General features: G+C 42.4%; 1 protein-coding gene across 3 annotated transcripts in view; it reads right to left on the reverse strand.

The window, feature by feature from the left end:
- USP37 (ubiquitin specific peptidase 37) overlaps positions 1 to 24,548 on the reverse strand; it is a 57,214-nt gene that overhangs the window by 4,236 nt on the left and 28,430 nt on the right. For all 3 annotated transcript variants that reach the window (XM_037913121.2, XM_037913124.2, XM_037913122.2), the window contains exons 15-23: positions 22,747 to 22,911; positions 20,457 to 20,522; positions 18,482 to 18,632; positions 13,973 to 14,228; positions 11,717 to 11,883; positions 9,188 to 9,248; positions 6,617 to 6,732; positions 5,082 to 5,151; positions 4,650 to 4,788 (exon numbers count right to left, since the gene is read on the reverse strand). In XM_037913121.2, the coding sequence (XP_037769049.1) occupies positions 4,650 to 4,788; positions 5,082 to 5,151; positions 6,617 to 6,732; positions 9,188 to 9,248; positions 11,717 to 11,883; positions 13,973 to 14,228; positions 18,482 to 18,632; positions 20,457 to 20,522; positions 22,747 to 22,911 (1,191 nt within the window). The remainder of the gene's footprint in view (positions 1 to 4,649; positions 4,789 to 5,081; positions 5,152 to 6,616; positions 6,733 to 9,187; positions 9,249 to 11,716; positions 11,884 to 13,972; positions 14,229 to 18,481; positions 18,633 to 20,456; positions 20,523 to 22,746; positions 22,912 to 24,548) is intronic.

A 24,548-nucleotide genomic window follows, 5' to 3' on the forward strand; every position in this document is an offset into this window, starting at 1 on the left:
GGTCTCTAAGCAGGGTTCCTGAAATTCTGAAGTCATTCAGAACCAGTTGGAAGCTGCAGTAAGATTTTGCAACAAATTATAGCAAATCTAAGAGCGTGTTAAGCCTTGCAGGGAAGAGGGCAGCAAAAATAGAATAAATTAATGCTAGTAAAAGAGCTGGGGGGAATATGGGAATTTACAAATATATGACTACCACTCCCAAGAGAAGGAGGCGGGTGGTGGTGGTCGGGGACTCTCTCCTCCGGGGGACTGAGTCATCTATCTGCCGCCCTGACCGGGAAAACCGAGAAGTCTGCTGCTTGCCAGGGGCTAAGATTCGTGATGTGACGGAGAGACTGCCGAGACTCATCAAGCCCTCGGATCGCTACCCCTTCCTGCTTCTTCACGTGGGCACCAATGATACTGCCAAGAATGACTTTGAACGGATCACTGCGGACTACGTGGCTCTGGGAAGAAGGATAAAGGAGTTTGAGGCGCAAGTGGTGTTCTCGTCCATCCTCCCCGTGGAAGGAAAAGGACGGGGCAGGGACTGTCGAATTGTGGAAGTCAACGAATGGCTACGCAGGTGGTGTCGGAGAGAAGGCTTTGGATTCTTTGACCATGGGATGGTGTTCCATGAAGGAGGAGTGCTGGGCAGAGACGGGCTCCATCTTACGAAGAGAGGGAAGAGCATCTTTGCGAGCAGGCTGGCTAACCTAGTGAGGAGGGCTTTAAATTAGGTTCACCGGGGGAAGGAGACCAAAGCCCTGAGGTAAGTGGGAAAGCGGGATACCGGGAGGAAACACAGGCAGGAACGTCTGTGAGGGGCGGGCTCCTGCCTCATACTGAGAATGAGGGGTGTGGTTGGAGACATGGAGTGAAGTGTAGACGGGGTTGTCTGGCTCACTGCTCCCCAAAATGGACATAGCTGAGGCGTCCTGTTCTCTGCACCTACAAGCTCTGTGTTAGACTGTGTTCCTGTCATCTAATAAACCTTTTGTTTTACTGGCTGGCTGAGAGTCACGTCTGACTGCGGAGTTGCGGGGCAGGACCCTCTGGCTTCCCCAGGACCCTGACTGGGCGGACTCGCTGTGGGAAGCGCACGGAGGGGCAGAGGATGCTGAATGCTCCGAGGTCAGACCCAGGAAGGTGGAAGCTGTGTGAGCTGTGTGTCCTGCAGACCTGGATTTGTGCTGGAAATGGCCCATCTTGATGATCTCTCTAGATAAGCTATTACCAGCAGGAGAGTGGGGTGGGAGGAGGTATTGTTTCATGGTGTCTGTGTATATAATAATGTCTTCTGCAATTTCCACAGTATGCATCTGATGAAGTGAGCTGTAGCTCACGAAAGCTCATGCTCAAATAAATTGGTTAGTCTCTAAGGTGCCACGAGTACTCCTTTTCTTTTTGCGAATACAGACTAACACGGCTGTTACTCTGAAACAGGTTATCTCAAGTGCTTATATACGAATGCACAAAGCCTTGGAAACAAGCAGGGAGAACTGGAGGTCCTGGTGATGTCAAGGAATTATGACGTGATTGGAATAACAGAGACTTGGTGGGATAACTCACATGACTGGAGTACTGTCATGGATGGTTATAAACTGTTCAGGAAGGACAGGCAGGGCAGAAAAGGTGGTGGAGTGGCACTGTATGTAAGGGAGCAGTATGACTGCTCAGAGCTCCGGTACGAAACTGCAGAAAAACCTGAGTGTCTATGGATTAAGTTTAGAAGTGTGAGCAACAAGAGTGATGTAGTGGTGGGAGTCTGCTATAGACCACCGGACCAGGGGGATGAGGTGGATGAGGCTTTCTTCCAGCAACTCGCAGAAGCTACTAGATCGCACGCTCTGGTTCTCATGGGTGACTTTAATTTTCCTGATATTTGCTGGGAGAGCAATACAGCAGTGCATAGACAATCCAGGAAGTTTTTGGAAAGCGTAGGGGACAATTTCCTGGTGCAAGTGCTAGACGAGCCAACTAGGGGGGGAGCTTTTCTTGACCTGCTGCTCACAAACAGGGAAGAATTAGTGGGGGAAGCAAAAGTGGATGGGAATCTGGGAGGCAGTGACCATGAGTTGGTTGAGTTCAGGATCCTGACGCAGGGAAGAAAGGTAAGCAGCAGGATACGGACCCTGGACTTCAGGAAAGCAGACTTCGACTCCCTCAGGGAGCGGATGGGTAGGATCCCCTGGGGGACTAACATGAAGGGGAAAGGAGTCCAGGAGAGCTGGCTGTATTTCAAGAAATCCCTGTTGAGGTTACAGGGACAAACCATCCCGATGAGTCGAAAGAATAGTAAATATGGCAGGCGACCAGCTTGGCTTAACGGTGAAATCCTAGCGGATCTTAAACATAAAAAAGAAGCTTACAAGAAGTGGAAGATTGGACATATGACCAGGGAAGAGTATAAAAATATTGCTCGGGCATGTAGGAATGAAATCAGGAGGGCCAAATTGCACCTGGAGCTGCAGCTAGCAAGAGATGTCAAGAATAACAAGAAGGGTTTCTTCAGGTATGTTGGCAACAAGAAGAAAGCCAAGGAAAGTGTGGGCCCCTTACTGAATGAGGGAGGCAACCTAGTGACAGAGGATGTGGAAAAAGCTAATGTACTCAATGCTTTTTTTGCCTCTGTCTTCACTAACAAGGACAGCTCCCAGACTGCTGCGCTGGGCATCGCAACATGGGGAGTAGATGGCCAGCCCTCTGTGGAGAAAGAGGTGGTTAGGGACTATTTAGAAAAGCTGGACGTGCACAAGTCCATGGGGCTGGACGAGTTGCATCCGAGAGTGCTAAAGGAATTGGCGAATGTGATTGCAGAGCCATTGGCCATTATCTTTGAAAACTCGTGGCGAACGGGGGAAGTCCCAGATGACTGGAAAAAGGCTAATGTAGTGCCAATCTTTAAAAAAGGGAAGAAGGAGGATCCTGGGAACTACAGGCCAGTCAGCCTCACCTCAGTCCCCGGAAAAATCATGGAGCAGGTCCTCAAGGAACCAATCCTGAAGCACTTACACGAGAGAAAAGTGATCAGGAACAGTCAGCATGGATTCACCAAGGGTAGGTCATGCCTGACTAATCTAATAGCCTTCTATGATGAGATTACTGATTCTGTGGATGAAGGGAAAGCAGTGGATGTATTGTTTCTTGACTTTAGCAAAGCTTTTGACACGGTCTCCCACAGTATTCTTGTCAGCAAGTTAAAGAAGTATCGGCTGGATGAATGCACTATAAGGTGGGTAGAAAGTTGGCTAGATTGTCGGGCTCAACGGGTAGTGATCAATGGCTCCATGTCTAGTTGGCAGCCGGTGTCAAGTGGAGTGCCCCAGGGGTCGGTCCTGGGGCCGGTTTTGTTCAATATCTTCATAAATGATCTGGAGGATGGTGTGGATTGCACTCTCAGCAAATTTGCGGATGATACTAAACTGGGAGGAGTGGTAGATACGCTGGAGGGGAGGGATAGGATACAGAGGGACCTAGACAAATTGGAGGATTGGGCCAAAAGAAACCTGATGAGGTTCAATAAGGATAAGTGCAGGGTCCTGCACTTAGGACGGAAGAACCCAATGCACAGCTACAGACTAGGGACCGAATGGCTAGGCAGCAGTTCTGCGGAAAAGGACCTAGGGGTTACAGTGGACGAGAAGCTGGATATGAGTCAGCAGTGTATCCTTGTTGCCAAGAAGGCCAATGGCATTTTGGGATGTATAAGTAGGGGCATAGCGAGCAGATCGAGGGACGTGATCGTTCCCCTCTATTCGACATTGGTGAGGCCTCATCTGGAGTACTGTGTCCAGTTTTGGGCCCCACACTACAAGAAGGATGTGGATAAATTGGAGAGAGTCCAGCGAAGGGCAACAAAAATGATTAGGGGTCTGGAACACATGACTTATGAGGAGAGGCTGAGGGAACTGGGATTGTTTAGTCTGCAGAAGAGAAGAATGAGGGGGGATTTGATAGCTGCTTTCAACTACCTGAGAGGTGGTTCCAGAAAGGATGGTTCTAGACTATTCTCAGTGGTAGAAGAGGACAGGACAAGGAGTAATGGTCTCAAGTTGCAGTGGGGGAGGTTTAGGTTGGATATTAGGAAAAACTTTTTCACTAGGAGGGTGGTGAAACACTGGAATGCATTACCTAGGGAGGTGGTAGAATCTCCTTCCTTGGAAGTTTTTAAGGTCAGGCTTGACAAAGCCCTGGCTGGGATGATTTGATTGGGGATTGGTCCTGCTTTGAGCAGGGGGTTGGACTAGATGACCTCCTGAGGTCCCTTCCAACCCTGATATTCTATGATACTATGACTATATGTCAGAGGAAAACATACACTAAGGGCTAATACTTAGCTGAGATACTGAACATCCTTTTTAAACATGCCTTTAATACTTAGCTATCATCTCATTATGACAATTAGAACCACAGAATCATAGGGTTAGAAGGGACTGCAAGGTATGTCTAAACCACTATATATTAGCGAGGGATAATTCTGCGCTACTGAACTTTCAGAGGATGCTTTAGTGCTCGTCAAAATCACATGCAGCAGTAAATCAAAATTAAGACACACTGGCAAATATTAGATTTGACAACTCCACTGAAGAGGATGGTAGGGAGAGAAGCACAGAACTTCATGACTGGGAAATGATTACTACTGGCCCAAACTGTTGAGATTCTCTTACTTGTGCATGTAAAAGAAGATATAGCCACTTCGGTCTCTATCACACTGAACAGAGGCCTCTAGAATTCTAGACACTTCTAGGTCATTGTAGGTGAACCAGGACTGTTTCTTGATATCATAGACATCACTAATATAATGGCCTAAAAAAATAAAAAGAGAAACCATATTTATTTTCATGCTATAGTTCAAAACAAATCGGTAAGTTGTTTCTAGATACCCTGTTGCAGTTAGCTGACATTTAAATACTGAAATGCCATCATGTTGTACAAACCACTTATAGACTAAATGGGTATTTTTGACTAATGTTAACTATGAAAACAGATCTTAACGCTATTCTGCAACTTCAAAGAATATTACAACCATTTTCAATTACATTTATTTAATCTCCACATGAACAGAGAGACGGAGATAACAAAGTTATCATATTCCCTACCTGAAGAGGATGTGCTTCCAATATGGCTGACAATGCTGACGAGACGATAAGAATGAGGGAGCTCTCCTATCTGGAAAATACAATCCAATCATTTGCTTTTAAATATGCTCTTAATTCCACTTAGCTCAGAACAAAAGGCCTTACAGCACGTTAGAACATGGTTTTGGGTACTCTGCACACAAAGTTCAGCTGTTTGAGAAATGTGATCAAGGAACATAAGAACTGCCACACTGCATCAGGCCAGGACGAAAAAGTGTCCCTTTAAAACTGGAAAATGCCATGCGATTTTGTTTGTTTTTGTTTCCCCATTCACCAATCTGCCAATGGAACAGCAACAAAGCAGTCATTGTTTTGATTCCAAACCAGTAAGATGATACAAGCTCTCCATTTTGCTTTGCACTGCCATTTGTCTAGACAAGCTATTTCCTGAATGACCACTTTCCATTGATATCAATAAGTCCACAGAGAGAAGTTAAAAGAAAAATCAAAGAACTATATTGATTTCCGCAGTATTAAAACAAACCATTTGATAAATGAGGTAAATCAATAGGGAAAGACTGGATTGGTGGCCTAGAGATTCTCTCTTCCCCTGCTCTTGGAGTGTTAAGGAGAAAATGTCCCTCTCCTCTTATTTGGGATGAAGCTCTTCTCATCAACTCAGCCGTGACAATTAAGAACAGATAATGCTGACTGGCTTTAAAGAGATTTCCTGGTCCTCCTCGGTCTGATAGACTGGGGTTCAACAGCGGTGTGAAAATACAGCTCTCTGATGAAGGTTCAGCAATTGGAAGGGAAGTAAAACTTCCCTAAAGGAATTCCCAATAAAAAACATTAATCCTTTCCTTTCTAGATGCCATACAACACTCTCCTTACAAGCAAGATAGACGAGTGACCCTCAGTGGGTCAGACAGCAGGAGTTGTTGCTATATTCCACTCAGGACTCACAAGGCCTCCTCCACAACTTGCCTGATCTTTAATGGTGCAAGAGCTAGAAACCCACAGCAGTTACTAGCACTATCACAAACCACTACACTATCTGAAATGCTGTTTCTCCCTTTTTAATAATTAGGCAGCCTGTATTTTCACTTGTTTCACACAGCAGAATGCTTCCAGTAGTCAAGTTACTCTGTTTCCCTGTTCCCCTCCCCACCCATAAGATTCCTCACAGCAACCAAGGGGTCTTGGCAGCTCTTCTAACTGTAGGACACGCTCTTATAGAGGGAGATTACTGAACTATACATTGTTTCCCAATATACCTCTACCCCGATATAACATGAATTCGGATATAACGCAGTAAAGCAGCGCTCCGGTGGATCAAAGCAAGTTCGACGTAACGCGGTTTCACCTATAACACGGTAAGGTTTTTTGGCTCCCGAGGACAGCGTTATATCCGGGTACAGGTGTCCTAATGGGAAGGCTGCTACTTAACAAGGTCCTCTAAGACTGAACAGATGCACTTGCTCCAAAATATCTAGTGCTGAACATATGAAGAGGCATTAGTTCCCCATTCAGCACTTGAAACAATGGATCGTCACCTCAGCATTCCTTTTCAGCTCTTCAGCTTCAGCTTCTGAGTACTCCATGTCGAGAACATCCTCAGTCCCAGAGTCCTCATCAGAGCCAACACTGTCCAGAAGGGAGCTGTTAAATTCTAAATGGCACAAAGACACAATGATGCCATGTCAGAATTTTTGGCATATACTGGAAAGCAGACCACAAACGTTAGACGGTTGGGTTATATTTTTCTTCATAATGAATCTTCATAAACAAACACCAAGGAAATACTAAAGCTAAAGGCTCTCTCTTCTGAAGAAAGCAAGGGATATTGGAAAATTTACAAAAAACACCTCACATCCCCTCTCTACCCACCCAAAAAAATGTGGTAACTTATGCCGTGACTCTGAATCAAGGAACAAACCCTGAACTGCAGAAAATGCAGAAGTAGCAGCAGCACACACGCCTTTCACCCTCTTTTACAGCAGGGCCGCGTTACAGGGAGCAGAAACAGCAGGGCCGCGTTACAGGGAGCAGAAACAGTCAATGCAAACTTTTTTGCAAATTTCATTTGTCGGCACAGCTGCGTTTTTCAAAAGCTTTGGTGGCCCATGGTCAACATCCACATTAAATGAACTGCACCCATTTTGCTTGGTGATTGGGAAGTTTCCATGGTGAGAAGCATTTCTCTATATTTCAACTAGAAATTCTATTCACAAACTACATTTATCAATTAAAACTGGCATCTAAACCTACTGCTGGCAGCATCCATCTTTTCATTGTTTATACATGGTGAGAAGGGCTGCTCCCTGCAGGAACTTCCAGAATGCTTGGCTGAGCAAAGTGCACACGGCTTTCTGTTAGAGCCGGAAGGGCTCTCCTACACAGTGTTCTAAACTTTCTGGGACTTTGCAGCTAACCAACTAAAGCTTTTTCCCAGCACTTGTTACAGAAGCACCTAAACTTTTCCCAGATAATTTAAATTTGCATGGTGAGTCCTAACTGGACTTGAGTTCTCTGCTCTTCTCCTCTCCCTGGTTTTTTAAAACTGTCATCATGCCAGTTAGGATGGAAATACTTTGCCAAAAGGAAGGTTCATGCAATTTGCCCTGTAAAGTCATCAGACGCTGAATTAGTCTAATCTCCTCAGGTGTGTTCCGCAGTTGAACCCTCTTAAGTGAAAATGCTCTATTGCCAGATCTCATGCTCTTTGTTCCGAGCTTTGTAAGATACATTGTCCCAGGGGGAAATGCAGGCTGTCCAAGTGAGTCACGCATGGAGACGCAGTCACAGAGAATCCTTAGTCCCAAAACACTGATAGTGCTGGGATTACTACACTGTTATAGCATCAATACTGGACCAATAGCACCAACACTGGATCATGTTTAAAAAAAAAACCTGCTGGCTACATGTGAGAAGGGAACAGCAGCTTCATAGTGAAAACGTATTAGCATCCCTGTTAGCAAGTACCTGCTGTCACAATTATGAATGACATGACAGCATGCTTAGAGGCATTTGACAATATTCAGGATGTCAAATAAAATTAAGTGATTGCAAATCAAGAGCATTTTAAATTCCCAGTGCGGGACCCTACCAGCCTACTAAGGGCTGGAAGTGCTGCCGGGGGAATGCACTCAACCACTGCTGGAGAAGGAACTTGCTTTGCCAAAACATCACCCCCAATATCTGATAAAAGAGTGAGGCTGTGGGCTGCAAAGAGAGCCCAAGAATGCAGGACACTGGTTAAGAGTACACGGTAGTAACTGGCTGAATCTTTACAATGTGATGTGTCACAGTTGTGAATTATACTTTCACACTGTTGTGTGTTTAATATTGTTTTATTCCTGTTAAAGAGCAGACCCGTGCCTCTTCAATAATAAGCAAGGGAGGACTATTTAAGGAGCCTGGGCAAGATTAGAAGTGAATTTTAAGTAATACTCCTGTATTTCATCATCACAACTGCCCCTCTTCTGGTGTGGGGTTTTTTGGCTTTGTTCTGCCCTACTCGTATGCTAGGCCTACAAGACTGCTAAACTGAGCCTTGGGCTGAATGTGTTACCTCAGTTTAGAATGCACAGACAGCGTACCTGCTCACTTTGGGTGCTCTCCAGGGCTACACCTTGCTGTGGATAATCTCTCTGTTCTTTTATTAGATATAAAGCATTTTATCCATTATCCTGGGCAAATCTGTTACATTTAAGTGTATTAAAATGTTAATCCAAAACTACAGAATTATGATAAGCCAGGGCTTTGGGAACTGATTCAGCCAAGAGGGTATTCTGCAGATGTGAGACTGCAGGGGTCTCTTGGCCATAGACAGCTGGCTTTTCGGGAACAAAGAGTTTCAAGATCCAAATATCTGTGTACACAATGTTTTTAAAAAACTGAATTAAGGACTGACAAACTACTGCAGTTTTCATGTTAAGAATTTTCAATGGCATTTACTTCCATAAATGAATGAAATAAAACTGAACGGAACAGAGCCAACTACAGTCAAACAAAAAAAAGGCATGAAATCTCAGCTGCCTTTCAGATGCTCAGAGTTGCAATCACACACATGGATATATTTCCCCTAAAAAGCAGCATTATGGAAGCGGTTAAATAAATTTCACCTTGGAGACTTAATTCAGTAGCTCGTTTAAGGTCATCATCTTCTTTTTGTTCTCGTGCTTCCTGATGGAAAGAAAACAAAACAAAACAAAAAAACTTAGTTCACTGAGACACTTCACTGTTTAAAATTCTTGTAGTGTGCTTTTTCTATTGCAACTGTGCGGCTTTGGTTTCTACAACAAACCTGACATAGTACATTAAAAGTTCCATGTGAAGGAATGTTTACAACCAGCAAGAATCCAATGTTCTAGTGCAACAGGACCTGGGACAAACCTTAATTAAAGCTTGTCAAAGCTACTAAAGTTTGGTATGCAGCAGAGCAAGTCCCTAGTAACACCATGAGCGCTCTCTGGATCACTGATCTGAAAAGCATCATAATGAATTTGTGAACCATTTGAAAAGTAAAACCGTCACTTACACATAAAGTTCTGGACCCTACGACAACATTTACACAATATTCTGCCCAAAGCTAACTGAGGACACAAACCTCAATCAAAAGGTGAAACAATCTGCTACAATTTATTTTAAAATTGCTAAAAAAGAGGGCTTGGCCTACAGCTTAACAAAAATATATAATTCATGGAAAAATGTCTGTATTTCCCAACTCCAGAAAAGGATTTTGCAAACGTTACATCAATGAATCTTAACAAGTTGGGATAGATAATAAAAGTGAAACCATCTTTTTTTTGTATCTCTGCCCTGTCTCCTCCCACCAACCTCAAAAGGGGTCTGAGTTGTAGCAACACTGATTCCAGCAGAAGAGACTGGATGTGGCTGCTTCCAAAGCCAGCCGGCACTACTGCATGAACAGGCTCCTTAATTCAGGGTCTGAATGCACGCCATGTCTGAATCACAGGTGGGGTGGCAGGTCCTCACTATGATTACACCAGAAGGTAACATTTAAATCCATTTTACATTATTGCCATAGGGGTTTTTCATCTCACCGTTCCAAAAGCACTAGGAATCTACGTGTTAATAGCACAGCTGAAATGAAGCAAATCCATCACTGTGCCTCACAAGGAATTACACTGGAGGGTGGGGAAATTTGCCCCCTGATATCTAGGCCAACCCCATCTCTTACAAGGAGTACCATGATATCTAATATCAACACAAAGCAGACAGGGTGCTCAGTTCAAGGACTTATAACAAATGATCTCCTTCCCTATCACAGTAAACTGTACTGAACTCTATTTGTCTATACAGGAAGGATGAAGGGTTAAGTTGACTCCAAGTTGTCTAGGTATTTCAAACCTGAAAAGAAGTAGGGTTGGCAAAATTAGATTTTTATTTTTGCTAATGTGGATGATAAAAATAAAAATCTATATAAAATATTGTTTTTAATTTTTAAAATGTTTTATTTTTACATCTGCTCAGTAGTGCTGGAACAATTTGCATAGTGGGGGTGCTAAGCGCCACTGAATCAAACTGTAAACCCTGCGTATCATGGAAACCACTTCAAGCCAGGGGGCGCAGCAGCACCCCTACTTCCAACACCTATGCAGTTGCTGGAAATGAAGGGCAGGACAGGGTTGGAGTTAGGGCAGCACTGACAGCGGGGCCCAAGACAACAGGGCACAAGGTGCTGGGGTGGCTGCAGTCCTGGCCATGGGATGCTGCTGAACAGTTCCTGCTTCCCTCAATGTTTGTGTGCATGAAGGGGAGACGAGCAGTCTGTCCAGTATTTGTGTAACATATTAGCAACCCAGGGGGGCTGTTAGAGCTCTAAATGTTTGCAGATGCCTGGTTTGCCAGTAGCACTTCTGTCCCCATTTGTGTTTGACTAGAAGGTTGAGTTAGCCTTTGCAACCCTAAGACTGGACTACATGGGGCTAGAACAGAAGACTATTCAAAAACTGCAGCAAGTGCATAACGCAGCTGTGTGTTTGCTTAGCACAGGTCAGAAGTGCAGTGTGATCTGCACTAGCTCCCACTTTGTTTCAGGGTGTAATTCCAGGTGCTAATATTAACCTAAATGGTTTGGGACATAATTATCTCAGAAACCTGCCCTTACCCCTCATGTGATACCACAGCAGTTGAAGTCAGAGGAACAGTTTGAGCTAACCGTGTTCTGATTTAAAAAGAGAGCTGCTGGCATGGTTGCCTGAGGGGATGGTCATCTGCATTAGAACCTGCTTCTCCCTCTGTCTCTTGACAGGACACACTGCAAGGCCTTCAAGTGGGGGATGAATTAGGGAGGTGTACGGAAGTTAAAGAGTGAGGCTTGTTAAATTTCAATACATAACTAGGTGAGGAACAGCTTTGCCTTTTTTTGTATAGGTGAACCTTTTAAATATCTAGGTGTGATTTTCAAAGTTTATACTAACTGTGATTAATATAGTTAATCTCACCGACTGTACTGGCTAGTGAATTAGAATAATCTTCTGCTTTTCATACTGGTCTCTTCTAGAAGATAAATATTAGCAGTAGAGACAATTTGCAATTATTGTCCAAGCCCAGGGTGAACTTTTATTTTGCCATCAGGTTTCTGATGCTGGAAAAGATGACTTAGGGAAGGGAGTATTAGCTCTTACTTGTTCTTGGAGGCTCTGAGCCAGTGCCTGCTGAAGTTCTTGTTCCTCCCGCTCTCGCTCCATATCGTACTGCTGCAGCCAGTCAACCTCCCCCTGGGAGCCTTCCGGAGTTTTGTTTTCCTTATTCTCATCAAAATCTTTAGTTATCTCAGTGAAATTGGCAGGACCTGAGGAAGCAGAGGACATTTATGCTTTTCTGGTCCCTTGTTTGTTACCATCTAAGTCCTCTTTATGCCCCTGAACTCCTTGGAGCACAGTGGCATCTACTGGTAGAGGGACAACTAATAAATCCTTAGGAATGCCTACGGATTTGATGAGAGAGGGGAATGTTATAACAAATCTTACAGGTTTGGGACTGAGCAACGTTTTATCAAAATCCTCTCTCCCCAAACTCTATGCTTGCATTTAAAACCAGCAGCCTTTGCCTAAACAAACATGTCCCATTCTGCTAGGCTTTCACAACTGTGGCCCAAGTTCAGCTAATTGACATTTGCTAGAGTTACAGTACATAGATTTAGACAGTGCTTACATACTACGGTGCCGGCACCATAGAAAAACCTAAAATTGAACCCACTACGTTTCCTCTAAATAAGACCGAGGGAAGCCGCAAAATCTCTTAAACGCTATTAGGGTTTGTCATTTTTTTGCTTCAATTTAGAGCTAGGTGATCTACAGATTTTTAAGTAGTATCAAAGCACAAGTAATTTTCCAACTGTGTAGTTTACCTTTAAGATCTGTGCAATGGAAAGAGGAAAGAAGCTGTTTTACAAAGCTTATGGAGGGAATATTTGTTGCCATTAATATATGTACCTCTCTTATCTGCAGCATACTTTCAACCCCCAATTAGCTACAGGTAAATGGTCAGAATCCCCCTAAAAAAAACAGCAAGGCCATCTATCTTAATGTGAACCCATCCTTGAATTGGAAAAGAAGACTTCCACATCTGTTCATTAGTTATCAGAGGATTACAGGAAGCAAAATGCCAGCATCTGCAACATCCTGAAAATGCAGGACCACCAGAGTCAGGATTGTAACCCAGCTCTGTCTAATCCTCTTAAATGAATAGCAAAACATAGAATTTTTTAACTCTTCTTTTTAAGTCTGTGACTCAGACTTTCATTATAAGGAGCAATACCCCACAAGGTTTCTGGCTATTACACAGCTCTCAGTTATGAGGAGGAGTGGGGAAAGTGTGCCCTCCATCATATCTAAACTAGGTAGGTCTCCCGCTCCACCTGCATTGAAAGTACATGAAATTCAGTGTGATTGTGTAAAATGCACCACAGTATATATGAATACGGGAGCAGACAAGGTTGTGTGAATTATTTCATGTGTTGACTTCTGACATGAAGTTTCATTTGACAGTACCTGACATTTTGAGCTAACTGCAACCTTCAGTAGAGTAGGGTTTTTGCATTTAATTTCTTAACTCTTAAGAGGAAAAGAAAAGAAAGAAGGAACTTCATCTGACTGCGTTTTCAGGATAGTGGAGTTAGGAAATAATTTGATCCAAAGCAAGTAGCATGAGCAAATTACAAGCTTATAAAAATTTCTGTTAACCAACTAGAAAAGCTGAGACCCAATTATCCCACACTCAAATCAATGGGGCTTCTTCACAGTGGTAAAGTTAAGCACATTTGCAGGATTTGGGGCCACAATCTGTAAAAGTGTGTTGGGCTTATTCTGAAGGATTTACATAAATATAAAGTACTGTTTTAGGGGAAAAAAAAAACTTTTTAAAATTGTATACACGAGGCTAAATTAATTACAATTTTACTTATTTTTCACTATGCATCAGAGGGATTTTAGCCTTATCCTTTGAATGTATTAATCATACACAAAAACAACTATCTTTGGATATTGCTACTATGCTACTCAGGATTGCAACTGATTTGGAGACAGTTATAGAAAATAAAGTGTACTCAGAATATGGAAGAGTAAAACTCTTTTGTTAGTGAATTGACGGAGGTGATTGTTAAACAGGAGATGGAAAAAATCACCAAAACTTTGGTGGTGACTAAGTTTAGCAGAGCCATATTACAAGTGTTCGATATGAGAACGTTTTCAAAATTAAACAAAAAGCTTTAAAGATAAGAAAAACTTGATATTTATATTTCTCCATGTACATCAGACACGGCCTACAATCCACTCACATGCAATTCATGCCTCATATATTTTTCATCTGCTGCTGTAAATACCAACTTCTGAGTCACCATAGAATCTGTTCAGTTAAGATAAAGTTACTTCTCATCCTACCTGATTCTGTAGTTGTTTTGGGTTTCTCCATCTCTATAGATTGCAGATTTTCTGGCAATTCCTGCACCTCGTCCTCTCCAAAACCAGTGTCTGGGCTGCTTGTGGGTTTATCTTCATCATGGCTCACAGAGAATGAGGCTTCCCTCTTGCTAATCTCTAACACAGCTGCTAGCAACTCATCCTCGCTCATTCCATCGAAACCAGCATTTCCCAAGTCAGAAGATTTATCGCACTCTGGTTTACTTCGTTTTGAACCCTACAAATGAATGGATTCAGGCTAAAAAGCTTTAAAAAAAAATTAAAGGTGTGTCATATCCAGTTTGCATTTACTGTGCACATTTCTTTTGGGTTAACCGTCAGGAAGTGGGAGTTTGGGTATCAACCATAGTAAATACAGTTCACATATACAGAGTCAACGCAATATGTCTTTAGGAACGAACGTTAACTTTGAATAATAGATCTACTCAGTGGTTTTCAAACTTTTTACATTTGTGGACCCCTAAAAAATTTCAATGTGAAGATCCCTTTGAAAATGTTAGACAGTCTGCAGATCCCTAGTGGTCTGCAGATCACAGGCTGAAAACCACTGATCTGCAACCACCAGGATTTGCAAGATGTGCAAGGCTACAGCTCTCTCTCCATCTGTGATCACCACACCTTCCCCTTGTGACACCCTTCCAGGTGGTGGTGAGCCCTCACCCTCTGGTAACCTCCATATATAAGTAGCAAAGTCATCACCAATAGGTGATTAATGAAGCTGGAGATAAACGCAACTTGAACTGGAAGATGGAAAGAGAACCACTGAACCTAGGCCAGGATGAGAAGAGAAGGGAAAAGAACTCAGTGTCTCAAATGAGCTTTAGACAGTCTCAGGAAATATGACCAAGAGAAGCCAAAATCTGAAGATCAGGGCAGCAAATAGCAATGCATAAAAGAAAAATAAATGGTTCTTTCACAACAGACAGGCCTGTCAACTCTACCCAGAAAACTCAGGCTAACGCTGTATCTTTATGTTGCTGGTCTGTTAGCCAGCTTGTCCACTGCTGCAGTAGCCTTCTATGCTTGTGCTTATCATTCAGCTGAACACACAAGCTGCTGAGACTACAAACTGACCACCACACCGGTTACATAACCACACACTCAGACCAGAGATTATTTCCATCTCTGATGCTGTAGGACACAGGCACAAGACCATGGATAGGAAAGGAAGTTCAAAGAGGAGGGTGAAATTCTAGAGAGAAGAGATGGTCCAGTTAGTGATAACTGATAGTTGGTCAGGTTCATGCATGTAGGACAAAAAAGAATTTGAAGACCAGCTAGCCAAAGATTCAAAAGTAATAGCAAAAAAAAATGTTAAGTACATCAGAAGGAGGAAGCCCACTAACCAACCAGTGGAGCCACTGGACTATCGTGATGCTAAAGGAGCACTCAAGGACAATAAGGCCATTGCGGAGAAACTAAATGAATTCTTTGCATCTGTCTTCACAGCTGAGGATGTGAGGGAGATTCCCAAACCTGAGCCATTCTTTTTAGGTGATAAATCTGAGGAACTGCCCCAGATTGATGTGTTATTAGAGGAGATGTTGGAACAAACTGATAAATTAAACAGTAATAAGTCACCAGGACCAGATGTCAAGCTTCAGAGGGGTAGCCGTGTTAGTCTGGATCTGTAAAAGCGGCAAAGAGTCCTGTGGCACCTTATAGACTAACAGACGTATTGGAGCATGAGCTTTCATGGGTGATGACATGCATCCGACGAAGTGGGTATTCACCCACGAAAGCTCATGCTCCAATACGTCTGTTAGTCTATAAGGTGCCACAGGACTCTTTGCCACTTTTACAGGACCAGATGGTATTCACTCAAGAGTTCTGAAGGAATTCAAATGTGAAATTTTGCAGCACTACTAACTGTAGTCTGTAACCTTTCATTTAAATCAGCTTCTGTACCAAATGACTGGAAGATAGCTAATGTGATGCCAATTTTTAAAAAGGGCTCCACAAGTGATCCTGGCAACTACGGGCTGATAAGCCTGACTTCAGTACCGGGCAAACTGGTTGAAACTATAGTAAAGAACAAAACTGTCAGACAGATAGATGAACATACTTTGTTGAGGAAGAGTCAACATGGTTTTTGTAGAGAGAAATCAGCCTCACCAATCTACTAGAATTATTTGAGGGTGTCAACAAGCATGTGGACAAGGGGAATCCAGTGGATATAGTGTACTTACATTTTCAGAAAGCCTTTGACAAGGTCCCTCACCAAAGGCTCTTAAGCAAAGTAAGCAGTCATGGGATAAGAGGAAAGGTGCTCTCATGGATTGGTAACTTGTTAAAAGATAGGACACACAGGGTAGGAATAAAAGGTCAGTTTTCAGAATGGAGAGAGGTAAATAATGGTGCCCCCCAGGGGTCTATACTGGGACTAGTCCTATTCAACATATTCATAAATGATCTGGAAAAAGGGATAAACAATGAGATGGCAAAATCTGCAGATGATACAAAACTACTCAAGATAGTTAAGTCCCAGGCCGATTGCCAATTGCTACAAAAGGATCTCTCAAAACTGGGTGACTTGGCAACAAAATGGCAGATGAAATTCAATGTTGATAAATGCAAAGTAATGCATGTTGGAAAACATAATCCCAACTATACACATAAAATGATGGGGTCTAAATTAGCTGTTACCACTCAAGAAAGAGATCTTGGAGTCATGGTGGATAGTTCTCTGAAAACATCCACTCCATGTGCAGTGGCAGTCAAAAAAGCTAACAGAATGCTAAGAATCATTAAGAAAGGGATAGATAATAAGACAGAAAATATCATATTGCCTCTATATAAATGCATGGTAGGCCCTTATCTTGAATACTGCATACAGATGTGATTGCCCCATCTAACAAAAGATATATTGGAATTGGAAAAGGTTCAGAAAAGGGCAACAAAAACGATCAGGGTTATGGAACAGCTTTCATATGAGGAGAGATTAATAAGAGTGGGACTTTTCAGCTTGAAAAAGAGGCAACTAAGGGGAGATATGATAGAGGTCTATAAAATCATGACTGGTGTAGAGAAAGTAGATAAGGACGTGTTATTTACTCCTCCTCCTAACACAAGAACTAATGATCACCAAATGAAATTAATAGGCAGCAGGTTCAAAACAAACAGAAGGAAGTATTTTTTCCACACAGCGCACTGTCAACCTGTGGAACTCTTTGCCAGAGGATGTTGTAAAGGCCAAGAATATAACAGGCTTCACAAATGAACTACATAAGTTCATGGAGGATAGGTCCATCAATGGCTAATAGCCAAGATGGGCAGGGATGGTGTCCAAAGCCTCTGTTTGCCAGAAGCTGGGAATGGGCGACCGGGGATGGATCACTTGATGATTGACTGTTCTGTTCATTCCCTCTGAAGCACCTGGCATTGGCCGCTGTCGGCAGACAGGACACTGGGCTGGATGGACCTTGGGTCTGATCCAGTAGGGCTGTTCTTATGACCACCAATGCATATGGTTACATACGAGCAAACCAACAGTATAACTACTCAACTCAGCCCCACAGCAATCCTGGTAGACTAGATCTGATTGATTTGCTATTCACATAAATTGGCTGCATTACTCCATTTTTGCAACAACAGCACTGCCATCTTTCTCACCCATCCCTAAAGGAGAGTGCAGATGGAAGCACTCTTATCAGTTAAGGCAGATGCAAAGTAGAACCCTCAAAGTTTGTCTTACTTGCCATTCTAGGATGTCATTCCCCTCCCATACAATCCCGAATCATCTCCGTTCTACTGCACTTACAATGCCATTGTACAGGCAAGAAGCTTCTTTGGATGCAGCGAACATCTGCCACAACAGACCTCACAGGCAGAACGTATTGAATTATGCCCCCATATCAGAAACTAGGTCTCTAAACATTTCTAAGCACTTATCACCAGAGACTGACAGCTTTACTTTTCAATCAGCTAAGAGACCCAGAGTCCAAAACACTTAACTTTGGGGTCCACAAACTCATTCCAATTGTACGTTATTATTTTTCTTCCCCATCCTCAATGCATACCCTGGCCCCCAGATTTAAACAAAGAATTTTACTGGATAATTATTACCAGTGACTGACTTTCATCCTATTTCACTCAGGGAGCAGCTTCAAGAGAAAGCAATTCAAATACCCGCTAAGGACTGAATAGTAAAACAGTTGTGCAGCTGACACACCTAAGCTAAAGACTTCAGTGCAGTTCTAATACAAATACCTCTGCTGCCAATGGGATCCCAAGCCAACACATAGAGAGGTCAATCAGATGGCCTGGCAAAGCAGTCCCCTTCAGCATAATTGTGCTAATTATGAACCAATCTTGTATTTACATCTGTTTTATTCACAGTCTGATAGACTCCGACAGCCCAGACACAAACATGTAAGGGATTTTTTCCGTGTGAAAGGGTATGTTTTCCCCTCTCAATAACAGAAAATGCACATGTATTATAAATCCTACAGAGAGGAAAGAATCTTTTACCTTTTCAGGCTCTTCTTGCTGTTGCTGCTGTTCTCTGCTCTGTACATCACACAATCTTTGACTGTGAGCAACAGACCGTTTCAATGGCTCATCCTCACTATCTGAATCCACATAGAGTGCCACAGAGCTCTTAGATTTGAATGTATACTTTCTGAAAATTAAAAATACAACTATAATTTCCTAGCACTGTAGAAACCTGTTAAACTTTTAAAAAAGGAAATTTGAGTGTAACAGGTAGGCAGTTATGCAAATTTAGAAGAGACTCCAGTTTCCTATATTTAAAATCTATTTACTTAGCAAATCAATTTTCCATCCTAGCTTACCTACTGGTGCATTGGAAGTTACTGTATTCCTTTACCAGGTATTCATTAAAAGAACTTCCCTGCACTTCTGCGTTTATGTATTTACAGTGCATGGACAACATTCTGTGAAGATTCACTTAAGTGGACTCCACTAGAGTACAGAACACATTATTATATGCTGTTTAATTTGGGAAATTTATTTAAACACTTTAATTATTCTCTGAAATCAAGTTGTGTAGATCATAAATAGTATTGGCAGGACAAAATTTCACACGTGTAATAGTTTTCCCATTTGGCCTTTTTATTAAAACCAAAAGCAAGGAGGGCTCACGAAGGTGAAAAATAAAAGCACTTTCTATAGGTTAAAACAGCGGCTCTCAACCTTTCCAGATATTGTACCCCTTTCAGCAGGCTGATTTGTCTTGCATACCCCCAAGTTTCACCTCACTAAAAAACAACTTGCTTACAAAATCAGACCAAAAAATACAAAAAAGTGTCCCAGCACACTATTACTGACAAATTGCTAATTTTCTCATTTTTATCATGTAATTATAAAACAAATCCATTGGAATATAAATATGGTACTTACATTTCAGTGTATCGTATATAGAGCAGTATAAACCAGTCACTGTATGAAATTTTAGTTTGTACTGACTTCACTAGTGCTTTTTATGTAGACTTGTAAAACTAGGCAAATCTCTAGATGAGTTGATGTACTTCGTGGAAGACCTCTGCATACCCCCAGGGTTAAGAAACCTGTGCTCTCTACATGCATCCTCCAGTGTCTTCACTTTTATGCAGTGTAAAGTTATCCAACACTACATTACATTTATCACTGTTTCTCAGGAGCTGGCCTCTCAGAAAGAAGTGTAAAAACAATGTCCCTTTACCCCCCACAAATAAAGCCTAGGATTAAATGACTCTTCCAGAACCAACTTTGGTGTGCAAAACATAAGAACAGAGAAAAGAGCTAGCTCTTGGAATAAGAGACTATTTTGCTTCTCTGGTAAACGACTTACAAACCAGCTTGTCTGCAGTTATGGTTACAACCAGTTCTTAAGAGAAGTCGAACTATCAAAGAGTCCATACAAACCAAGTTCAGTTTTCCTTGCTACTGTAGGTTTTAATACTGAAAAAAAATCTAGTCTGTGTTATAATTATAAACCTCAGAAAACAGGCTTATAAGAGAAATGCTGAAAGATGTGATTTGGGCTGTGTGAACACTAAAAGTGTCCTTAATATTTATGCCATTGGATACGCAATTTCAAGACAACTCTGGAGCATGAAAAACATTGTAGAGACAAAAAGAAAAGGAGTACTTGTGGCACCTTAGAGACTAACCAATTTATTTGAGCATGAGCTTTCGTGAGCTACAGCTCACTTCATCGGATGAAGTGAGCTGTAGCTCACGAAAGCTCATGCTCAAATAAATTGGTTAGTCTCTAAGGTGCCACAAGTACTCCTTTTCTTTTTGCGAATACAGACTAACACGGCTGTTACTCAGAAACCTTTCATTGTAGAGACAGTAATTCATAACACAAAAATCAACAAGGAGTAAAAATGGTAAAGGAAGACAAAAGTGGGAGAGAAAGGCAAGACTTTTATTTAAATGTTCAAAAGTTCTTCAGAGAACTGCCGCCCCAAATCAAGGACATTTCAGAATTACAACTTACCTACAAGGTGTGGAAGTGCTTACAGTACAGGAATTCACCATTTGGGAAGCTTTCAATGGTCGAGAACTATAAAGAGAACAAAGTATTTATTGCCACAGTTATATTCTGAAAAAAATGTGCATTTTACTCATGGGCTACTGCATGCCAGCCCATGGCCAAAAAAGCCATAAGGAGAATACCTGTTTGTATTGGTTAATCACAGAGATTTAGAGTAAGAATTCTATGCTATGAATATACAAAAGCGGTTCATAAAAATAATTAGCCCTTTCAACTTGATTCTCCTCTTAATGGCACACCCTAGGACAGCTCTCAGTTTGAAAGCTTGCAGCACTCCTACCATCTTTCCAGCTCCTACTGCCAACTCATGATCTGCGCTCTCCCACAACCTGCCCTGGAGGCTTTACCAGCTCCCTATCTGGCCCACGTTTTCACCAGTACAACTGCCACACTAGCTTTCTGATCCACCTGACCCTCATCTCGGATCCCTCAATTCCATCAACTCTCATCATACCCACCACCTGGCTGCTGTTGTAGCAATCCCTTCCAATCCACACAGCCGACTTCCTCTCCAAACCCAAGACTGCTGCATCCAGCTCACCATGTGTCACCCCCTACTGCTCGCCAGGAGGATAGATTAAGACTGAGAACATTCAGGTTCCATTACAAACCACTACAAATCTGACCCTTTAAAGCGTTTTTCTCCTTTCTTTCTTTACAAAAGTAAAGTTTTCAATTACAAAAATATACTGTTGAAAACCCTCATTCAAAACTAAGCATAAAGAACACATGTGCCATCCTGCTGAACATGCCAGACACATCCTAACTCACTATGCTATTGCGGTTAGGGCACTGGACCGGAACACAAGAGACCTTGGTTTTGTTCCTTGGTCTGCCCCACTTCCTATGTGACCCTGGGCACGATACTCTGTGCCTCAGTCTGCCATCTGTAAAAATGAGAAGCCATGGTACCCCACATTTGGAAAGCCGCACGCAATTCTGGTCACCCAATCTCAAAACAGATATATTAGAATTGGAAAAGGTACTGAGAAGGGCAACGGAAATTATTAGGCGTACGGAACAGCTTCCATGTGAGGCAAGATTAAAAAGACTGGGACTGTTCAGCTTGGAAAAGGGACAACGAAGGGGGAACATGATGGAGGTCTATAAAATCATGACGGGTGTGTGGAGAAAGTGACTAGGGACGTGGAATTTACCCCTTCACATCACACCAGAACTAGAGGTCACCCAAAGAAATTAACAGGCAGCAGGTTTAAAGGAAGGACTTCTTCATACACCGAACTGGCAGCCTGTGGAACACATTGCCATGGGATGTTGTGAAGGCCAAAAGAATAACTGGGTTCAAAAAAGAATGAGAAGTTCCTGGAGAATAGGTCTATCAGTGGCTATTAGCCCAGTCGGACAGGCACACAACCCATGCTCCAGGTGTCCCTAAACTTCCAACTGCCAGAAACTGGGACTGGATGACAGGGGATGGGTCACTAAAGACTGCCCTGTTCTGTTCATTCCTTCTGAAGCATCAGGTCCCGGCCACTGTCAGAGACGGGATACTGGGCTAGATGGACCATTAGGTCTGACCAAGTATAGCCATTCTTAAGTAATACTTCCTTCTTCATAGGGCTGTTGTGAGGACAAATTCATTGTGTGAGGTACTAGATACTGTGGTGACAAGCACCATAGAAAAACCTATAAATAAATTAATGGACAGGACAGCACAGCAAAGGATGCAGGGGAAGATCAGCAGTGAAAAGGTATGAAGTTATATCTTAATGTAAGAGCTATCATGGTGTACCAAATATGAAATGAAAGCTCAATCATTCTAGTACTTGTATTGGAAATAAAGCTGAATTATGGACTCACAGGGAACTTCCCTTGGTAAATTCTAACAGTCCATCCGCAGGGGTTAGGGCAAGAGTTGTTCCTTACAGAGTGTTCTCTAGATATTGTCCTGTCTAGTTTTACACATCTCAAAGCAAAGGAGCTCCCGCCTTTCTTACATCATGAGATGTAATCCTCCTTCCCCACACATTGTCTCATATTGGTATCATTATGGATTAATGCAGCAGACGAAAGACTTGGCTTTTAATTTCGTAAAGGGAATCACAATGATCTTTGAGGGGACAGGAGCAATTTTTAAATGTCTTTTATTAATTTGACTCTCTAGAGTAGATCTGATATGTAACATTTGATACCATCCCCTCCCATGTGCCATATACATGAACTTAATACCCATAAATAGATAACTGTGATAAATTCTGCACTTCACACTTACACTGCAGAATGCGCACTCCATCCCAGAGTAAGCGGGGGCCGAGTGCTTTCTGTACAATGAGATAACAGGGTCAAATATCTCGGGATAACCACCTGCTGCCCAACTTTGTGATTGAGAGAAAGTGCCACACTGAAGCTGTATCGTTTCAGATGAAGAATCAGGACCCTGAAAGATAGAAGGCAAGGCAGAAATAACTGCATTAAGTTCAAAACCAAAGACAGCAGCCAGTAAATAAACACATTCAAAACCCAGCTTGCTTTACCCACAAAATAGTCACCTCAGTTTCAAATACATTTTATTTTTACAAAAAAAGTTTTCTACCTCTTGGCTTTCTGACAACAGATGTTTGGTTGCATTAACAGTTAGTTGTGTAGTTAGCTTGACGAGATGTGGTCCCGTAGCGTTCTGGGAGCTAAGGCACTTCGGGTTCTGTAGACAGTAAACTGTCCCCTGAACTTAATTTGGGTATTTACTGGCTGCTAGTTCATAATGAAGAGCACAGGTGTAATATGCTCTCAGCCTGATCCTCTCAGGAGACAGTTCTGGTTACTACTTCTATCTAGCAAGACCCTGAAGTTGCAGACCATTTTAACAATAGGCAGACATCCTGCTCCAATGGAGCAATCAGACTTTGTCAACTCAAGAGACTTCCTGATTCAATCAACATCATTTTGTTCTTGTCCAGGATGAGCTTATGCCAAATGGCTTTTATACCGGTCCTCATTTCTACCAGCTAACGAGAGAGCTAGAAAATAACTGATTGCTTCCAGTGAGGAAACAGAGCCAAGTATAATGATCATAGACCAGTATCATCAGCATATTCTCTCAAGATATCCCCTACTGACTTAACGTACATGTTGAACAACACTTAGGCCTTGTCTATACAACCTCGGTACGTCGACCTAAGTTACGCTACTCCAATTATGTGAATAACGTAACTGAAGTTGACGTAGCTTAGGTCAATTTACCGCAGTGTCTACACGGCTGTGTCAATGAGACACGTTCTCTCACCAACTTATATTACTCGTCTCAGGACATTGCAGCACCGGAGTCGATGGCAGATTGCTTTGCCATCGACCTAACAGGTCTTCACCAGACCCGCTAAATAGACCCCTGCTGCATTGATCACAGCAATTCCAATCTACTGGTAAGTGTAGACATGGCCTTAGACTGGTTGGCCCTGAAAATCAAGCATCCTAGAGGAGGAAGAGCAATCACTAACACAAACTGGGCAGAGGGTTTTTTTTGTTTAATTTTGTTTTTTTTTATTAGTCATAAGTTTTACCTAACTTCTAAAACTTTTGTTCATGAAATTACCACCAACCTTACAAATATTCACTTCCCTCTTGCACTGCATTTTGTGTTTATTTAGACTGGGCAGGGACCACGTGGTATTACTTGAATGATGGTATCACCAAAGGGTCCAAATTAGGGACCCCACGCTCCATTATGCTAGGTACTGTAAAACTTACACCATGACAAGATGATCCCTGCCCCAAAGAGCTTACAATCTATGTAATGATTCCATCTACGTGATTATAAGTACCAAGCACACGATCAGTACTGCTTCAAGAGTACTGTGTATTTCTAATGATATCAGCCTGTCTAGCCTCTCAGCTACCACCCAGATATTCTGCTCTTTCTTTAGAACAAAGCTGGCAGCTATAAACCTCTCTTCACAAACGGGAAAGATCTGATCCTTATTAGGAGACAGTGCAAGCTCTGACTTTCCGGACGGAAGGGTATATAGGGGAGAAACCTCTCTGGACTCTTCCTTGCAGCCCCACTATACTCACTGTGAT

This window comes from Chelonia mydas, chromosome 11 (assembly GCF_015237465.2).
Source record: "Chelonia mydas isolate rCheMyd1 chromosome 11, rCheMyd1.pri.v2, whole genome shotgun sequence".
NCBI classification, from domain to species: domain Eukaryota; kingdom Metazoa; phylum Chordata; order Testudines; family Cheloniidae; genus Chelonia; species Chelonia mydas.